General features: G+C 35.3%; 3 protein-coding genes across 4 annotated transcripts; 1 reads left to right on the forward strand and 2 right to left on the reverse strand.

The window, feature by feature from the left end:
* Nucleotides 1-6,531: 6,531 nt before the first annotated feature.
* LOC141674562 (uncharacterized) lies at nt 6,532-7,383 on the reverse strand. The gene has a single exon (XM_074481271.1). The coding sequence runs from the start codon at nt 7,381-7,383 to the stop codon at nt 6,532-6,534; it is 852 nt and encodes a 283-aa protein (XP_074337372.1).
* An 820-nt stretch (nt 7,384-8,203) lies between these two features.
* LOC141672708 (costars family protein) lies at nt 8,204-9,364 on the forward strand. Its single transcript, XM_074479355.1, has 2 exons — nt 8,204-8,362; nt 8,938-9,364. Exons 1-2 carry the CDS (start codon nt 8,279-8,281, stop codon nt 9,106-9,108), a joined length of 255 nt encoding a protein of 84 aa, XP_074335456.1. The 5' UTR covers nt 8,204-8,278; the 3' UTR covers nt 9,109-9,364.
* A 913-nt stretch (nt 9,365-10,277) lies between these two features.
* On the reverse strand, nt 10,278-13,101 carry LOC141672893 (uncharacterized). Of its 2 annotated transcripts, none has more exons than XM_074479588.1 (4): nt 12,934-13,101; nt 12,646-12,817; nt 10,844-10,960; nt 10,278-10,746 (listed from the first exon to the last, which is right to left on the reverse strand). In XM_074479588.1, the coding sequence occupies exons 1-4, from the start codon at nt 13,053-13,055 to the stop codon at nt 10,660-10,662; spliced, it is 498 nt and encodes a 165-aa protein (XP_074335689.1). In that variant the 5' UTR covers nt 13,056-13,101; the 3' UTR covers nt 10,278-10,659. The 2 variants fall into 2 exon arrangements, with proteins under 2 accessions (XP_074335689.1, XP_074335688.1); XM_074479587.1 differs by having other exon boundaries at nt 10,278-10,712; nt 12,934-13,100.
* Between the last annotated feature and the right edge of the window lie 3,932 nt (nt 13,102-17,033).

Below are 17,033 nucleotides of genomic sequence, written 5' to 3' on the forward strand. Positions count from 1 at the left end.
TGGGAGTGGATGCACTTGAACAATCTTGCATTCCAAATTTCTTCAGCAAGTTTCTGGTGTACTTAGTTTGACAAATAAAAGTGCCTTCTTCATTCTGCTTGACTTGAAGGCCCAGAAAATAGCTAAGTTCCCCTATCATACTCATCTGATACCTTGACTGCATCAGTTTGGCAAACTTCTTGCAAAGTCTGTCATTTGTAGACCCAAAAATGATATCATCAACATAAATCTGGACCAGAAGTAAGTCCTTTCCATGGTTGAGGTAGAACAGTGTTTTGTCTATAGTTCCTCTGTTAAATCCACTTTCCAGAAGAAACTGAGCTAAAGTCTCATGCCATGCTCTAGGAGCTTGCTTAAGTCCATAAAGTGCTTTATCAAGCCTGTAGACATAATCTGGATGTTTGGAATCTACAAAGCCTGGAGGTTGTTCAACATATACTTCCTCCTCCAATTCTCCATTGAGAAAAGCACTTTTCACATCCATTTGAAAGACAGTAAACTTTTTGTGAGCAGCATAAGCCAAAAATATCCTTATGGCTTCTAACCTAGCAACTGGTGCAAATGTTTCATCATAATCAATTCCCTCCTGTTGAGAATATCCTTTTGCAACCAGCCTTGCCTTATTCCTTGTAATTATGCCATCACTGTCAGTTTTGTTTCTGAACACCCACTTTGTACCAACAACAGATCTATTCTTTGGTCTTGGCACTAGGGTCCAGACTTTGTTTCTTTCAAATTCATTTAACTCTTCCTGCATTGCTTGCACCCAATCAGCATCTTGAAGAGCTTCTTCCACTTTCTTTGGCTCAGTCTGAGAAAGAAAAGAATTTTAAAGACATTCGTTTGAAGTACCTATTCTAGTTCTGACACCTGCATCAGGATTTCCAATTATCAAATCAGGTGTATGTGATTTAGTCCACTTCCTTGCAGATGGAAGGTTTTCTCTAAAACTGGATGCTCCCCCATAATTCATGATGTCTTCAACTTCATTTTCTGATGCTCCCCCTGAAACTATGCTCTTTGAGTTGGATTCTTTAGAATTTAGATTTTCAGAACTATCAGAACTTGGCTTATCAGAACTTGACGAATCAGAACTTGAAGAGTCAGATGTATGTTCTGATGTTTCTTGAGATGTGGTAAGATCTTGAGTATGCTCCCCCTGCAAAGGTGCATCTTCCTTTGGCGTAGTCACCACAGTTTCAATAACATCAGAGTTTAATCCATCAGAGTTTACAGTATCAGGACTTAGATTGTCAGGATTTTCAGTATCATAATTTGAGTCTTCATTTGCAAATCTCAGCTGTTCATGATCAATAAAATCTTCAAGTCCAGTAATCTTCTTATCATCAAAAGAGACATTGATAGATTTCATGACCACTCTTATTCTCAGATTATAGACTCTGAAGGCTTTTGTGGAAAGTGGATATCCAACAAAGATTCCTTCATCAGCTTTTAGATCAAATTTGGATAGTTGTTCAGGATGAGTCTTGAGAACAAAACACTTGCATCCAAATACATGAAAATACTTCAGATTTGGCTTCTTTTCTTCACCATCTCATATGGTGTCTTTCCTTGCTTGTTAATGAGTGTTTCATTTTGAGTAAAACAAGCAGTCTGCACAGCTTCAGCCCAGAAATAGGTTGGAAGCTTTGCTTCTTCAAGCATTGTACGTGCAGCTTCAAAGAGAGTTCTATTCTTCCTTTCAACAACTCCATTTTGCTGTGGAGTTCCAGGAGCAGAAAATTCCTGCTTAATTCCATGGTTTTTGCAGAACTCTTCCATTATCAAATTCTTGAACTCAGTGCCATTATCACTCCTTATGGTTTTCACATAATCTTTGACCAATTTATCCAAATGTTTGACATGATCAATCAAGCTAGATGCAGTTTCACTTTTTGTGTGCAAGAAATACACCCATGTGTATCTGGTGAACTCATCCACTGTGACCAACGCATGTTTTTTCTTTGCAATAGACATGACATTCACTGGACCAAATAGATCAACACGTAGTAGATGATAAGGCTCAAGAATTGATGATTCAGTCTTGCTCTTGAATGAAGATTTTCTTTGTTTGGCCTTCTGACAAGAATCACAAAGGGCATCAGGAGCAAATACTGACTTTGGCAGTCCTCTCACAAGATCTTTCTTGACCAGCTCATTTATATTGTTGAAATTTAAATGAGAGAGTTTCTTGTGCCAATTCCAACTTTCTTCAATTGATGCACTACTCATCAGACAGATTGCAGAACCATCAGTACTTGTTGAAAGCTTAGCTTCATAAATGTTACCACGCCTGTATCCTTTCAGAATAACTTTTCCTTTAGATTTACTCACAACTTCACAGTATTCTTCAAAGAAATCAACATGATAACCTCTGTCACAGATTTGACTTATACTCAGCAGATTGTGTTTAAGTCCTGAGACCAGAGCTACTTCATTAATGATGACATTCCCAAGATTGATATTGCCATATCCTAATGTTTTTCCAATATTGCCATCTCCATAAGAAACACTTGGGCCAGCTTTCTCCACAAAGTCTGATAGCAGGGCATTATTTCCAGTCATATGTCCTGAACATCCACTGTCCAGGACTAGGATATTTTTCATGTTGCCCTGCAATCACAAAGACCACTAATGATTAGTTTTAAGGAACCAGACTTGCTTGGATCCTTTGGCCTTATCAAGTTTGTTAACATTTGCAGCGGATTTAGCATCAGAGTTTATGTTAACATTTTTCTTATCAGAATTTACACTATCAGACTTTGAATCAGAATTTACACTAGAAGGAACAATGGAAACTTTCTTTAAAGAAGGTTTTATTTGATAATAATCATAGTACAAACTATGATATTCCTTACAAGTATAAATGGAATGCCATAAACTACCACAATGAAAACAAGGATTTTGTGGCTTATATCTAACATACTGACTCTTAACTCCTGACTTTGAAAGTAAGGAATTTATGTTCTTATTCTTCTTGCAAAAAGAAGCCAGATGGTTAGAACTTCCACAGTTATGACACGTTTTCCTAGGAGCTTCAGGAACAGGCTTATAATCATTGCTTTTATTCACACCTTCCTTTCCATTCCTATTTTTCCTAGGTGATTTTACCTTATTTGCATTCTTAACATTTTTCAGCTTATGCTTAAGCTGCTTCTTAGTCATTAAGCCTATGTTTACTTCAGCTGTCTTTTACTGTTTTAGTTTGTCAGAAGTTAATCCCTCTTTAACTTCTGATTTCTCATTATCAGACTTTACAGTTACAAACTTAACAGGTTTTAATTTTGGCTTTTGCTTAACAACAGGCTTAATTTCTACAGTTCTTTTATCATTCTTATCTTCTCCATAACCTAAGCTCTCTTTCCAATTTTCACTACTTAGCAAATTTTGAGTTGTTCTGCAAGAGTTAGTCCAAGTCCTGATTATCTCTCTTTCCTTTTCTAACTCAGTTTTTAGAGATTCATTCATTTTTAGCACTTCATCCCTAACATAAAAATCATCATCTCTATCCTTCTGAGTTTGATGGAACATAACTAACTCTTTTTCAAAAAATCATTTCTTTTCTTAAAAGCAAGATTTTCAGAAGTTAATCTTTCACATGTTAAAGTTTGATCTCTATAACTAACAAACATGGTTTTAAGATATCTTCTCAACTCATTAATATCATCAGTATGAAAAGCATAAGTAGTCTGAGGTACCTTTGTTTCAGCAGCTTCAGAACTGCTCTCAGCACTTTCTTTATCACTTTTAGAGTCTGAGGTGTCTGTCCAGCTTTTCTTCTTTGTGAAAAGAGCCTTGCTTTTGTCACCCTTCACTTTCTTACAATCAGGAGATATGTGGCCTTTCTCAACACAGTTATAGCATTTGACATTGGTATAATCTCCTCTATCAGACTTTCCTCCTCTGCCCTCAGATCTTCTGAAATTCTTCTTATCAGAACTTGTGCCTTTCCTGGAAAACTTCTTTCCCTTCCTGAACTTCCTGTATGCAATCTTTGTGATCCCTTTCACCATAAGAGCACACAGCTTCATCATCTCCTCATCAGCATCAGTCTCAGGCAAGCTTTCAGAATCTGAGTCATCATCACTTTCAGAACTTGATGACTCAGTATCAGACTTTGTGAAAAGAGCTTTACCCTTGTCTTTCCTTGAGGTAGCTGCCTTGGGGGATTCATCTTCAGCCTTAAGAGCAACTGCCCTTGACTTTCCTCCTTTCCTCTTGCTTCTTTATTCCATCTCAAGTTCATGAGTCTTGAGCATTCCATAAATTTCATCAAGAGTTGTTTCATCAAGACTGTAGTCGTCTCTTATTGTTGTTGCCTACAAATCCCAACATTCAGGAAGAGCTAACAGGAATTTAAGGTTTGAATCTTCAAGATCATACTCCTTATTAACCAGTGACAGATCATTCAAGAGTTTGAAAAATCTATCATATAAATCAGTCAATGACTCATTAGCCTTTGAGTCAAAGTGTTCATACTCTTGAGTGAGTATTGTCTTCCTATTCTTCTTAATTGTATCAGTTCCCTGACACCTTATTTCCAGAGCATCCCATATCTCCTTAGAAGTCTTGCAGTTAATTACCCTATTTGACATTACATTATCAATGGCACTATGCAGTAAGTGTCGTACCTTAGCATCCTTAGCAATTGATGCGATATCTTCAGCAGTATAATCACTCTTCTCCTTTGGTACGGTCTTTGCTGCTTCACCTGCAACTGCAATAGCGAGCTTGGTTGGTTTGTGAGGTCCTTCCTTGATTCTATCAAGATATTCTGGATCTGTAGCTTCCAGAAACATGGTCATCCTCATCTTCCATATGGCATTTCAGATGGTCTCAGTATGGGAACTCTGATGGTTTCATACCGACTTTGAATTTGTGTCTTTGGAGGTTCTTCAGTTTTGGTAGGCTTAGTTGGAGTTTCTGTGTCAGACATGATTGTGTTTGGATCTTTAACTGTATGTGCGTTAACAGATAGGCTGTGATACCACTTGTTAGGTCACACACACTGTAGAGGGGGTGAATACAGTATAAAGTACAATCAAATCGAACTTTAATATCTCAAGTAACAGAAAACAAACTTTATTGATACAATAAACTCTGTTACAGTATGGAACTGTTACCTCTCAGTGATGAACAAATATCACGAGAGCTGCTAGGGTTACAATGAATAATCTTCTCGAATATGATAACACTTATAGTGTAAACCCTATGTCTGTGTTTATATACTACACAGTTACAAGATAATCGCTAATTGATATGGAATATAATTCTGCTTCCTAAAATATATCAATCAGATATCTTTTCTTCCAAGTATTCTATTCTTCATAGAATTCCTTCTTCATGCATATCTCTTCTTATGTTTATCTCGATCTTCTTTTCTTTAATCAGCTACTGTCCTTATCTGAACATCCTTCAGCACTTAAGTTCTGATATCCATCTTCTGATGATTATCTTCTGATAATATAAGTACTGATATCCTTAAGTCCTGACTTCCAGTAAGTACTGATTTATCCTGTTTAAGTAAGATCTGAAAACTAAACATAAATCATATTAACCATGACATTATCAAATATATCTAACATTCTAAGAATTTCGGGGACTCGGTTTGAAGCTTAACTGGGGATGGTCGGACAATAAGTTTTCCTAAGGAACATGCTGAACAATGAAGTTCATCTTGGGATATTATCTTTTGAGTTTTAAAAGGATGTCCCACAGAATTTTCAATGATACGACGCATCATAGATACTCCTGGATGACCGAGTCTTTCGTGCCAAAGGGAAAATAATTTTGGGTCTATGACTTTGGGGATGTTGACACTATGAGATTCAAGAACTCGTATACTTGTAACATATAATCCTGAAGAAACCGAGTAGAATTTTTCTAGGACCCTTTTATTATCAACGGTGTTTGAGGTGATGAGAAGGTATTCTTTTTCATTCTCATTAATAGTTTCAACGTGAAACCCGTTAAGACGGATATCTTTAAAACTCAGTAGGTTTCTAGTTGACTTGCTAGAGTATAGAGCTTCTTGTATGTGTATGTGTGTCTTATTTGGTAGAAGAAAACTAGCTTTCCCAAAACCTTCTATTATATTTGATGTACCCGATACCGTCCAGACATGTGAGTTGGTTTTAGACAACTGTGAGAAGTATTTATGACTCTGTAAAATAGTGTGTGTGGTTGCGCAGTCAACAATGCATATATCTTCCATCTCTATACATATATAAACGAAAAACATCTTTATTAAAAACAAACCGAGTACATAGAACAACAACATGAAACAAGTACATAAAATGAGTACATAGGTAAAACACAAAGAAAATAAGTAAAGCATGACAATACATATGAAGTCTAGTCGTCTAAACCATAATAAAGATTAGCACCAGTGTCTATTTCATTTGAGGCCTTATTGACTGGTTCATTAACTAGATTATAATTAGCGAAGTTGGTTTCTTCTCTCTTTCCATTATTCCTTTTGGATGACTCGTAGAGATCAACGAGATGTTTGGGTGTGCGACAAGTACGTTGCTAATGCCCCTCAGATCCGCACATATGACAGATGCCTCGGTTCTCTCCTTCTTGGGGCGCCTTTCTTTTATTTGGCACTTCACGTTGCCATTTCTGGTGGCCAGAGTTGTAACCATCACGTTGCCACTTCAGGTGGCCAGAATGATATTGATTGTGAAATCGACCACGAAAATTTCCACGTCCACGGTTTCGTCCATAACCCCGTCCTCCTCTATACCCTTTCCCACGTTCATTCTTCAGGAATGACGTGTTATGTACTTCAGGTAACTGGGCAGAGCCTGTGGGACGTATCTGATGATTTTTCAGTAGCAACTCATTATTCTTTTCATCCACAAGAAGGAGAGATATCAGTTCGCCATATTTCTGAAAATTACGCTCCCTATATTGTTGAGCCAGGATCATAGTGTTGGGGCGAAAGGTTGAGAGGGTCTTTTCAATCATTTCAGTATCAGTAATATTTTCACCACATAAAATTAATTTTGAGCTTATCTTGAAAATAGCAGAATTATATTCAGCTACAGATTTGAAATCTTGTAACCTCAAATTAATCCAGTCATATCGGGCAGATGGCAAGTGAACAAGTTTTTGGTGATCAAATCTATCCTTGAGATTATTCCAAAGGGTGAGTGGATTTTTGATAGTGAGGTATTCAGATTTTAGATCTTCGTGGATGTGATGCCTAAGAAAGATAATCGCTTTTGCATTTTGTTCAACAGTTGGGATCTTTTCCAGGTCAATAGTATCTTTTAGGCCATTAGCACTAAGGTGTAATTCCGCATCAAAGACCCATGACAAATAATTATTTCCGGAAACATCCAATGCAACAAACTCTAATTTTGCAAGATTCGCCATTCTGAATAGATTTTAAATAAGATATAATATGTCACATAATATTTAAACAGACAAGTTGAAATAATAACTTTATACAAAAGTTACGACGGCATAGCCGGCCAGAAAACTTTTGATTATTACTTGACGGCAGCGCCATCTTTATAGTAGTATTACTTGACGGCATAGCCATCTTTATAGATTTCAATCGGTAACATAAATATGTAATAATATTTAGAAGAAAATGAGGAAAAAAAACGTACCTCTTCTATGAAATAGTTTTAGTTGATATGGACTCGTGGGTCAGAATAAGTCGTAACTCTTTCGAGAATAAAGCTTCAGTTGGCAGAGACTTGTGCTGATAACGTGTTATAAACCTTGAATGGAAAATATTAGTTATGTTTAATGTAGAGGAAGTATAGGAGAATAGAAGATGGAGAGAAAGTTGTGTTGTATTTCATTAGCTAAATGAGCTATTTATAGTAGTTGGTTTACAAGGCTTACTAAGTAAACTATTCAAATCTTATTCATTAAGTATTACAAGTCTTCCTCGATAAACATTACAAGTCTTCCTTGATAAGATTTGAGAGACTTTCTCGATACGCTTTGACAATCACTTTATTTTTTATTCAAATATTTTAACAAAACGTTTATTTTCATTGATAATTGCGGAAATGACGTGATGACACTAAAGCAAAGAGATGACTATTCTTGGGCCTAACTTTTTATTCTTAACCCACACCGTAATCAGGCCTAATAACAACTCAGACCCAATAGCATTTGGCCCATTCGTGACAGTCCGGGTGAATTGAACCCGCGAAAAGGAAGGAATATATGGTGGATAGTGTTAATCTTTTTAGAACAAAAAAGAAGAACATACCCAACAAGGGACGTAGGGTTATTATTGGAAAAGTGGGCGATGATGAATGTTGAGGAAGAGGTTGATCGACTGAAAGAAGAAATTAAGCGTCTGGGTATCATCCAAGATGATGGTTCTTACAAGGTCAGATCTATACATTAATACATACATACATCCTCTTTCTTGCTGTTTGGATCTGGTATTCTTCCGGATTTTATGGGCTGTAATTAATACTTGTATAATCTTAATTATTTATCTACTATTATCACCCCGAAGGTTTAATTTAGGGGGGGGGGTTGTATTCGATTCGGATTTTAAAGGAGTTTTTGAATTCACCTATGGTACTACTGCAGTGTATATTTACGAAATCTAGTTGGTTTTCCTTAATAAAACCACAATCAGTATCCCAACAATAGTCAGCCTCAAAGTTGCCAGAAAAACTCAACCTCATTCTCACCACAAAATCAATGATCAGTAATTGCCGGCTGAATTTCGGTTGATGTAGCTAACCTTGCATTATTCAAGACTTCTTTTACTCACCAAACTACGTCAAGACTTCTTTTACTCACCAAACTACGTCATCTGTACTTAGTACTAGTTTAATTATTTAATATTGTCTCATGTTTCCTAAGTTTCTGTTTAGACTAATATTTACTGAATTCTTCCATGTCGAAGCATTATTATGTTATATAACAAAAGTTTGTTCTTCTTCTTTCAAGGTTACATTTGGTGTACTATTCAATGATGATAGGTGTGCAAATATATTTGAAGCACTTGTCGGGACTCTACGAGCAGCCAAAAGGCGTAAAGTTTTGACATACGATGGTGAACTCCTATTACAAGGTGTTCATGATAATGTTGAAATTATTCTTAAACCGGTAGCAGCTTGAAGTGGCAAAATGATGAAAAGTGTTGTAAATTGTATTTCCCTTCTCAAGCCGAGCCTGGCAAGGAGTTAAATGTTTTTACATTTTATATTATGTGTGTAAGTTGTGCTAAACTCGGCTGGCCAGGAGTTAAATGTTTTTACATTTTATATTATGTGTAAGCTGTGCTAAACCTTTTACTGAACACAACAATTGTGTGGTGTGCAATTTTTATAAAAGTTCTCTCTCCACAAAGTTCCCCGTTGAGAGTTGAGACAAATGACCAGGGTCTGGTATATTTAGTTATTTTACTAAACTCTAATGATTATTGTATTATGTATAGCAGTCTCTGCTTACAGTTTTGAAGCTTTAGAAGTCTCTGGTTGATAAGTGTGCTCTTTTTTATCAAAGCACATATATGATTTCTTTGGGTCAGTAGTGCTGTCTGGTGAATTAAATGGATTGAGGATACCAGCCCATGACAAGTCCTGGGAAGGTGGTGGGAGGGGGAGCTCATGGAGTAGATAGGGCACTTGGCATTGGTTATTTGCCTTGCCTGTGAGATTTGCTGATTACCAAAATTGACAGGATTAAGAGTTGAGAGTTAACAAAGGCAAACATGCACAGTAATGTTTTCTTTTATTTTTGAAACCAGATCAGAACAATTTATTTTCTGTCCTATATATATAAAAAAGTTATACTGCAAATCATTTACATTGATAGCTATTTCAACCACCGTTGAACAAAGCTTTCCTCCTACTGTGTTCACCCTTTAGATGTTGAAGCTGCATTGGTCATAAAACACTGCATTCGACATGAACCATATGTGAACTTGAAGCAGTTACATCCAAAACATTATTTGGGTAGGTTACAAATATCTGCATGACATACTATACTAAATTCGAATTCGTTTTACCTAGGTTCTGGAGGCTAGTTGGATTATAATTTGACAAATTCATAATTTGTGATAGGCGGCAGTAGACCCAGAACACTGATTTCAATTTAAAATTTTTACAACCGCAGAAACAGTGCCCCTTATGCAACGAGTTAATTATTGTCACTTATTAATACTCCAGTTATCTAAAATGCCTACCCTTTGGTTACACGTTATGAAACTTAATTCCATTGGCTTCAGCATTATAATTAAAGTTCCTCGCCTGAATAATAATCAAATTTGACTGCCTGGTCCTATAATGTCAAATTAACTCAAAATATATCAAACATATAGAGAGCATTCCAGAACAACTTTACACTTTACAGGATGTTCGGCTTGAGCCTTAAAGGAATAGATACAAATCAAACAATTCAATTATTAAGGTTCCATGCACATGGATAAATGTATCCAGGAAGCAAGGCAAATATCTGGATTCTATATTTTCTCAGTCCAAAGTGCTTGCAAAAACTATCGATTTGGAGGAAGCTACCACAACAATATAAATGTCATAAGCAACAAATACACAATCACAACATATGACCGTTCCAAGCATTTATAAACTAAATATAGTTCATATCTACTTGTTCCTTCCAGATGAACCTGAATTTCGAGAAAATTTTGCAAGCCCTTCTCTAAAAGCTCTAAGATCCACCCCATTGTCCACTAAGATGCTTGTCACACCCATCTTCGACACCTGAATATGCAGCACAGTACTTTAGATGTACTACCTAATCACCAAATGTAATGTTAATCAACAAAATATTTCTGGAAAAAAGCAGTCAGTAAGTGCAACTTTATAAGCAAAAGAAACAGGAACAGGTTTACCGCTTCTATGTTCCGATCCTCATCATCGAAAAAGAGCATTGAGTTGAACGGCACACCAGTTAGCCGGTTAATCCTTTGAAAATGCTCTGTTTTGTGTGTCCAGCTAGAGTAAATTTCCTAGAAAACCATAAGGGGGATAATTTATTATAAACATGATTCAGCTGGATCTAACTAGATGCTGGGGACTATCATTGACTTGCCCTTTCTCCACGCAGACTCGACTGTTAATATTAACCCACCAAAAAGCAACTTTTTTCACTGTTAGTACTATTAACAATAAAACCATATCAAAATACATGTCTAAAAGGGTCCTGTTAGTTTGAGCCTTTGAGCCTCCACTAGTAATATCATCCTGTAAAACTGAAGATGCTGCAAATTTTACATATTGCGATCAAGGAATACAAAATATCTGGATCCTCTACTGTCTTCTTTAAGAAAAAATAGTAATATTTTAGTATCTATCAATGGAAAAACTAAGGGGTCGTTTGGTTCGGCTAATTCTGATATCAGGTATGTGTTTCGTTCATTCCAAACCCATACATGGTGTTTGGTTGACTGTTTTTAAAATCTGATACCCATTCCTTATACCCATTTGAAATCAGATTTGATACCCTAGGGGGAAGTGGGTTTGAGAGAGGGGTATGAGGTATCAAAATAAATTTCATTATTTCATTACTTATAAAGTTAAATACAATCTTAAAATATATATCTTAATTATTACGTTTAATTTTAAGTAAGTTGTGCTTATTTCTAATTAATACAAAATAGTAATTTTTTATTTTATTTGTTTTAAAAATTATAAATTAACATTAAAAATTAAAATTTAAAATTTTTTAATCACTTATATTTAATTGTTTTTTGTTTGTAAGTTGTATAACAACTTAAATTTGATATGTAATATATAAAAGTTTGATTCAATCAATGAATCAAAAATATTTAAATTCAACATATTTCATTCCAACACCGAACCAAACACATGATATCAGAAATGATTTCTCAACCCCATACCAGCCTAAACTGATTATTTATTCCAAACCTATACCATCTTCTGAACCAAACGACCCCTAAAAGAATTTGGTGAAGACTTCAATCAGTTTTTTATCTCATGGAATGTATGCTGAACAAAAATATCCGACGATCAGTTTCTTTTAGAATTAAAAGGTACGGACTATTTTTCCCTTACTCTTCTTGTATAGCCCTCCAAAAAAAAATTCCCACAAGGTTTAGAACATAGTTGCACAGATCGTGGGTCGATAATATTATCCTGTAAACTTTAGAAGACATGGACTCCACAAGTAATTGTTGAATTTGAGTCGTACACTTCAGTTTACAAGTTAAATTATGTAATTTGGGGGTTGGTAATGGAAGAGAGATATAATCAAGGAATGTGGAGCCATCTCCATGGAGATTCTGTGGATAGATGCTTTTATATTCGTTTGATAAGTATAACAAGTAATAAGATTGATGGCCTTCATAAGGAGATGCAGCTTATGCAAGTCAGAAAAAAGAAGACTAAAGAAATTGAGGAAACTAATTACATCTAATGTTTTCCAAAACACAAAATATAAAAGCCTAAAAAAGGGAGCTTACATGAGATCAAACGTCGACAAAAAAATGGAGCAAAAATTACAAAAATCATAAAGATAGGCAAGTGATAGGGGTTTTTTTGGGAGAGAGGGGGGGGGGGCTGTGATATAATGAAGCGCAGCAGTAATAATAAATGGGACTCCCCCTGATCACAAACCATATGTAATGCAGTTCTAACCGAAGGAAATACAGTTAAAAGAGTGTGTAAAACTGACCTGGGCAACAAACATTGACTTAATGTGCAATTTGTCAAGAAATATAATTGCTACATCGGCAGTAGGTGATCTAGAGGCAATAGCAACATCAATTCCCATGTCCTTGAGTGCAAGTAATATAGGTTTAGCGTGAGGATACAATTTAGGCATTTCACGCTTGGAGCGACATTCACTGGAGGGATGAGGGGATACTAAGTTTAGTTATTGTATAAATTGAATTAGGGTTGAAGAAGAAAACAATAACCCAAGTTTATACGGTATGTAAAGGGGAGGGGGGTATGTAGTTACCAGTAGAAAGGCCAGAGAGTGTAATCGAGATCGAAGACGACTAAACGAGGAAGGGATGAAGATGATGTAGCTGTAATTATCTCCATCGCCTCTTGTTTCACCCTTTCCCACGACTCTCCCATCCTTGACTTCTTCTGTCCAACCCTTCACCCTTTACCCAAATTAATTACACTATTCTTATTCTTCATCTTTTCTATAAATTATGGGTGTGTACGGGTTGGTTCGGCTCGATTTTTACCAAAAACCGTTACCAAACGGTATATGTCGGTTCGGTTCGGATCCTACCTATTAATCGTAACCGAACCGTCCGGAACGGTTTTTTCGGTTCGATTAACCGTTTGTCGGTTTCGGTTTTTTTCGGTTTTTATTTATTATTTTCTAACTAAATAGTATTTACAAATTTAATAATAATAAGTTTGAAAATATAATAACACAAAAAAAAATTAAAAATTGATACACTTTCTATTATAACAAAATTAGAAGCTGGTTTCTTTTGAAATTTGGAATTAAAAACTACAATTCTACTAATAATTACCGTCGAATGGATTGCAAGGTATAGATAATGGAGAAGTAATGTTATACATAACACAATGTTCAAGATTAAACATAGCTTATTTGACATTTAAACTAAAAAGCTTATGTACGTTAATCAGCAAATTGAGCATCATTTCCTGTATAGCTAATTATATTAGGTTTTATATATTAAAAATGTATAATATATTATTATATTATTTATTATTTAAATTATATATAATTATATAAACGGTTCGGTTTTTCGGTTCGGTTATAGGAAAAAAACCGTAACTATTACCAAACCGTTCCATCGGTTCGGTTCGGTTACGATTTTTATGGGTTGTTGTCGGTTTCGATTTTTTTCGATGTGTTTTTCGGTTTTTGGGTCCGGTTTCGGTTTTTCGATTTTTGTTGCTCACCCCTACTATAAATAGATGGCTTTGTCGAATGAAAAAATACGTACCGAGCTTCCTTAGATGCTCATATTTCTCTCTGCTCTTACTCTTGAATTTAGTAGCTCTTTTATAATTACTATTATTACTAGTGTATTAAAACACGTTATCAGCACGAAATCTTGCCGAAATTGAGAATATATAATTTTAATTTAAATATACTATATATGAGTAGACGTGATTACACCCTCAACATATAATATATATATATATATGATAGAAGTAGACGTGGTTACACCCTCTACTAATAATTTAGATATATATGGCCGGAGCACCGCCTATTAAAATTATTTTACGATACCATTTAATTTTAGGTAATACCGAAGTATAGTGGGAACCTTAATTTATAAATTTCATACTATCGGATAATAACTTTTTGCCCCTAACTAACTTATGCAGGATTGTCCACTTTAATTTGTTATTGATCGGAGATAACCTGCATACGCAGACGTCCGTATGACGGGTGAAAATTCATTTCTCATTTTATATATAGATCTATTTATAATATCAATGATATATACATTGATTATTGTATAATCATTAACGCACCCGATTAACTAGGATTTTATTGCCCGCAAGGGTTGGCTCAGTTGGTTAAAGAGAGGAAAATTGTCCTCTTGGTCACAGGTTCGAATCCCACGGGAGGAGAATTTATGATTATGCCTCCTGAGTCAGAGCCTGTCGCTTAAATGCGGTTTACCTTGGTTCACGTGATTTGCAGGCTATTGCGTGAGCCCGTAGGGTTTATCCAGTGTGCACCCGAAGGGTAGCGGCTGCGGGTTAGCTACGATAAAAAAAAACTAGGATTTTATGTAATATTTACACTGATGAATTAAAATTTAATAATTTTTGTGTTAATTCAGATTTAGTATGACAAATATTACAAGCTTCTCGTTCGTTACCATGGACATTTCTAGCGATAATTATTTATCATGGGTACAAGATGTAAAGTTACACTTGGGTTTAAAGAAATTAAGCGATACAATAAAGGCAGAAAATAAATCCACAGATGAAGAAAACTGTATGTGACGAACTCAATCTTGGGGTTAGGAAATGAGGGCTCACACACCATTAAACTAATAATATCAACACATATATTAAACTCTGATTAACTACTAACATGATCTACACCGGATTAAGTTTGAGATAAGATTACAACTACCAACCAAAATAAATATATTACAACAAAAAATATTAATGAATTCAGTTTCATTCAATTCATAAATGGAACCGACAGATAACCCATTGTATTTGAACGAACTTAAAGAATCCTTCCATCTACTACGCATGCTCACACTCACTGCTATCTGCTCTGGCATCTGGAAACCTATGACACGGTAGGACTGCCAGGAACGCTCATGCGAGCTGAACGCCTAAGTCTGGCCATCTCATTTCTTAACTGCCATGGTTAGATCAAAGCAAATATAAATGAGCACAAAAGCTTAGCAAGTAACTACATAGCAGTTCTATAAAGCAATAATAATAACAATAGCAAAATCTGAGGCATTCTACTTTTAAATCTCTAGGTGGCAGATTTCTATCTTTGGCTATATAAAGGTTATGAAGAAAGGTTTGAGCTTTCAAGAATCAAGGATCAAGATAGGGTGAAAGTCGACATTCATCGCAATTCAATAACAGGAATCATATCAGAAAAGCATAATAATATCATGGAACAAGATATATGGCATCATGGCATCATTATTCAAATCAAAACTTTTTAACCAAATCATTGCTCAAAATCATTTTATGACGCTACAGATTACAACCGGTCATCATCCGTGAAGTAATTCCGTACTTCGCTGGGTGCTAAACAATATTGGTGGGATCCCGAGGTAGCTTTTAAGCCTCAAACAATAAGTGTGGAAAGGACATGCATCTTAGTCCAGATCCACTATTCTCAAGAAAACATTTTGCCCCTTTGGAAATTCTCAAGAAAACATTTTGGCCCTTGGCTATTCAACTTCTAAAAACTTTGCATGTTTATAAGAATTAGATGCCAGAAAGAATAACATTTTAAAAGTTCTTAAGGCATGAAAGAACCATATCAATCTTTAAGGGATTCCAAACAATAAGACTACGATCAACAATCAGAGGATTAGGATTACGAGATTTTTATCAAAAGAAGAAGTATCCTCATACTAGAGGGGTCATCAAGGAATATCAATGATTCAACAACTAAGGAAGAAGTATTGAAAAAGAGTTATAACGATAATCAACAAAGGGGTGTCTGATATCAAGTGTAGTACATGGCGTACATCCAGTTACAAAGTTTGGATATGGAAATAAAGGATAGTTATCAAATAAATATAGTTCAAGGAATTCGAATTATAAACAATGGTCAATATAGGAAATTATTGAATCAATACTAGAAATTAAGTTCGAGGTATTCAAGAGAATTAATCATCAAGGAAAAGGTATTCAAGAGAATTAATCAACAAGGCAAAGGTATTCAAGTTTATGAAGAATTCAGGTTACTCAAGACATTTCGCAAGGAAATTCATAAAGGTTCTCTTAGGGTTTACGAGATCATAGGGTGACAAAGGAAATAGGCAATGTAATCAAGTATGAATCAATAAAGTGGTTGTAAACGGTCGAACATGATTCAATAACAAGTTATCACAAGAATCAATATTAGGATTTCTCAGAAATCAATAATAGGTTTATCATAAGTATAAAAAAAGAATCACTACTTTATCATGGCATTAACAATATCAATTCATAAGACAATGCAGAGTTACTTGCCTTAAATCGCTTCCGGCTTTACTGAAATTGAAACTGAACTACTGAAGCTGTACTACTGCCACCTAAGTTTCCTTTCCCTTTTCTAGCCTGAATGTCTCCATTATTTGAATCTACAATCCTGAATGCCTCCGCTATCTGAATCTACAATCCAAAACATAATCCCTAATTAGATACTTATTCGCACTCGACATTCCCTGAATATCTAACGATTATCCCAACTCGCATTAAAGCTTAACTTATATACACGAGTATAATCACAGAATATTCACCTAGCACTTAGTAGTATATACTTATATACTTAACTCGTATATTCAAGCATAATCATAGAGTAATCATATAACACATAGTGAGTATATACTTGTATACTTAAATCTATATCTTAACTGAACAATC

This window comes from Apium graveolens, chromosome 7, assembly GCF_009905375.1.
Source record: "Apium graveolens cultivar Ventura chromosome 7, ASM990537v1, whole genome shotgun sequence".
Taxonomy (NCBI): domain Eukaryota; kingdom Viridiplantae; phylum Streptophyta; class Magnoliopsida; order Apiales; family Apiaceae; genus Apium; species Apium graveolens.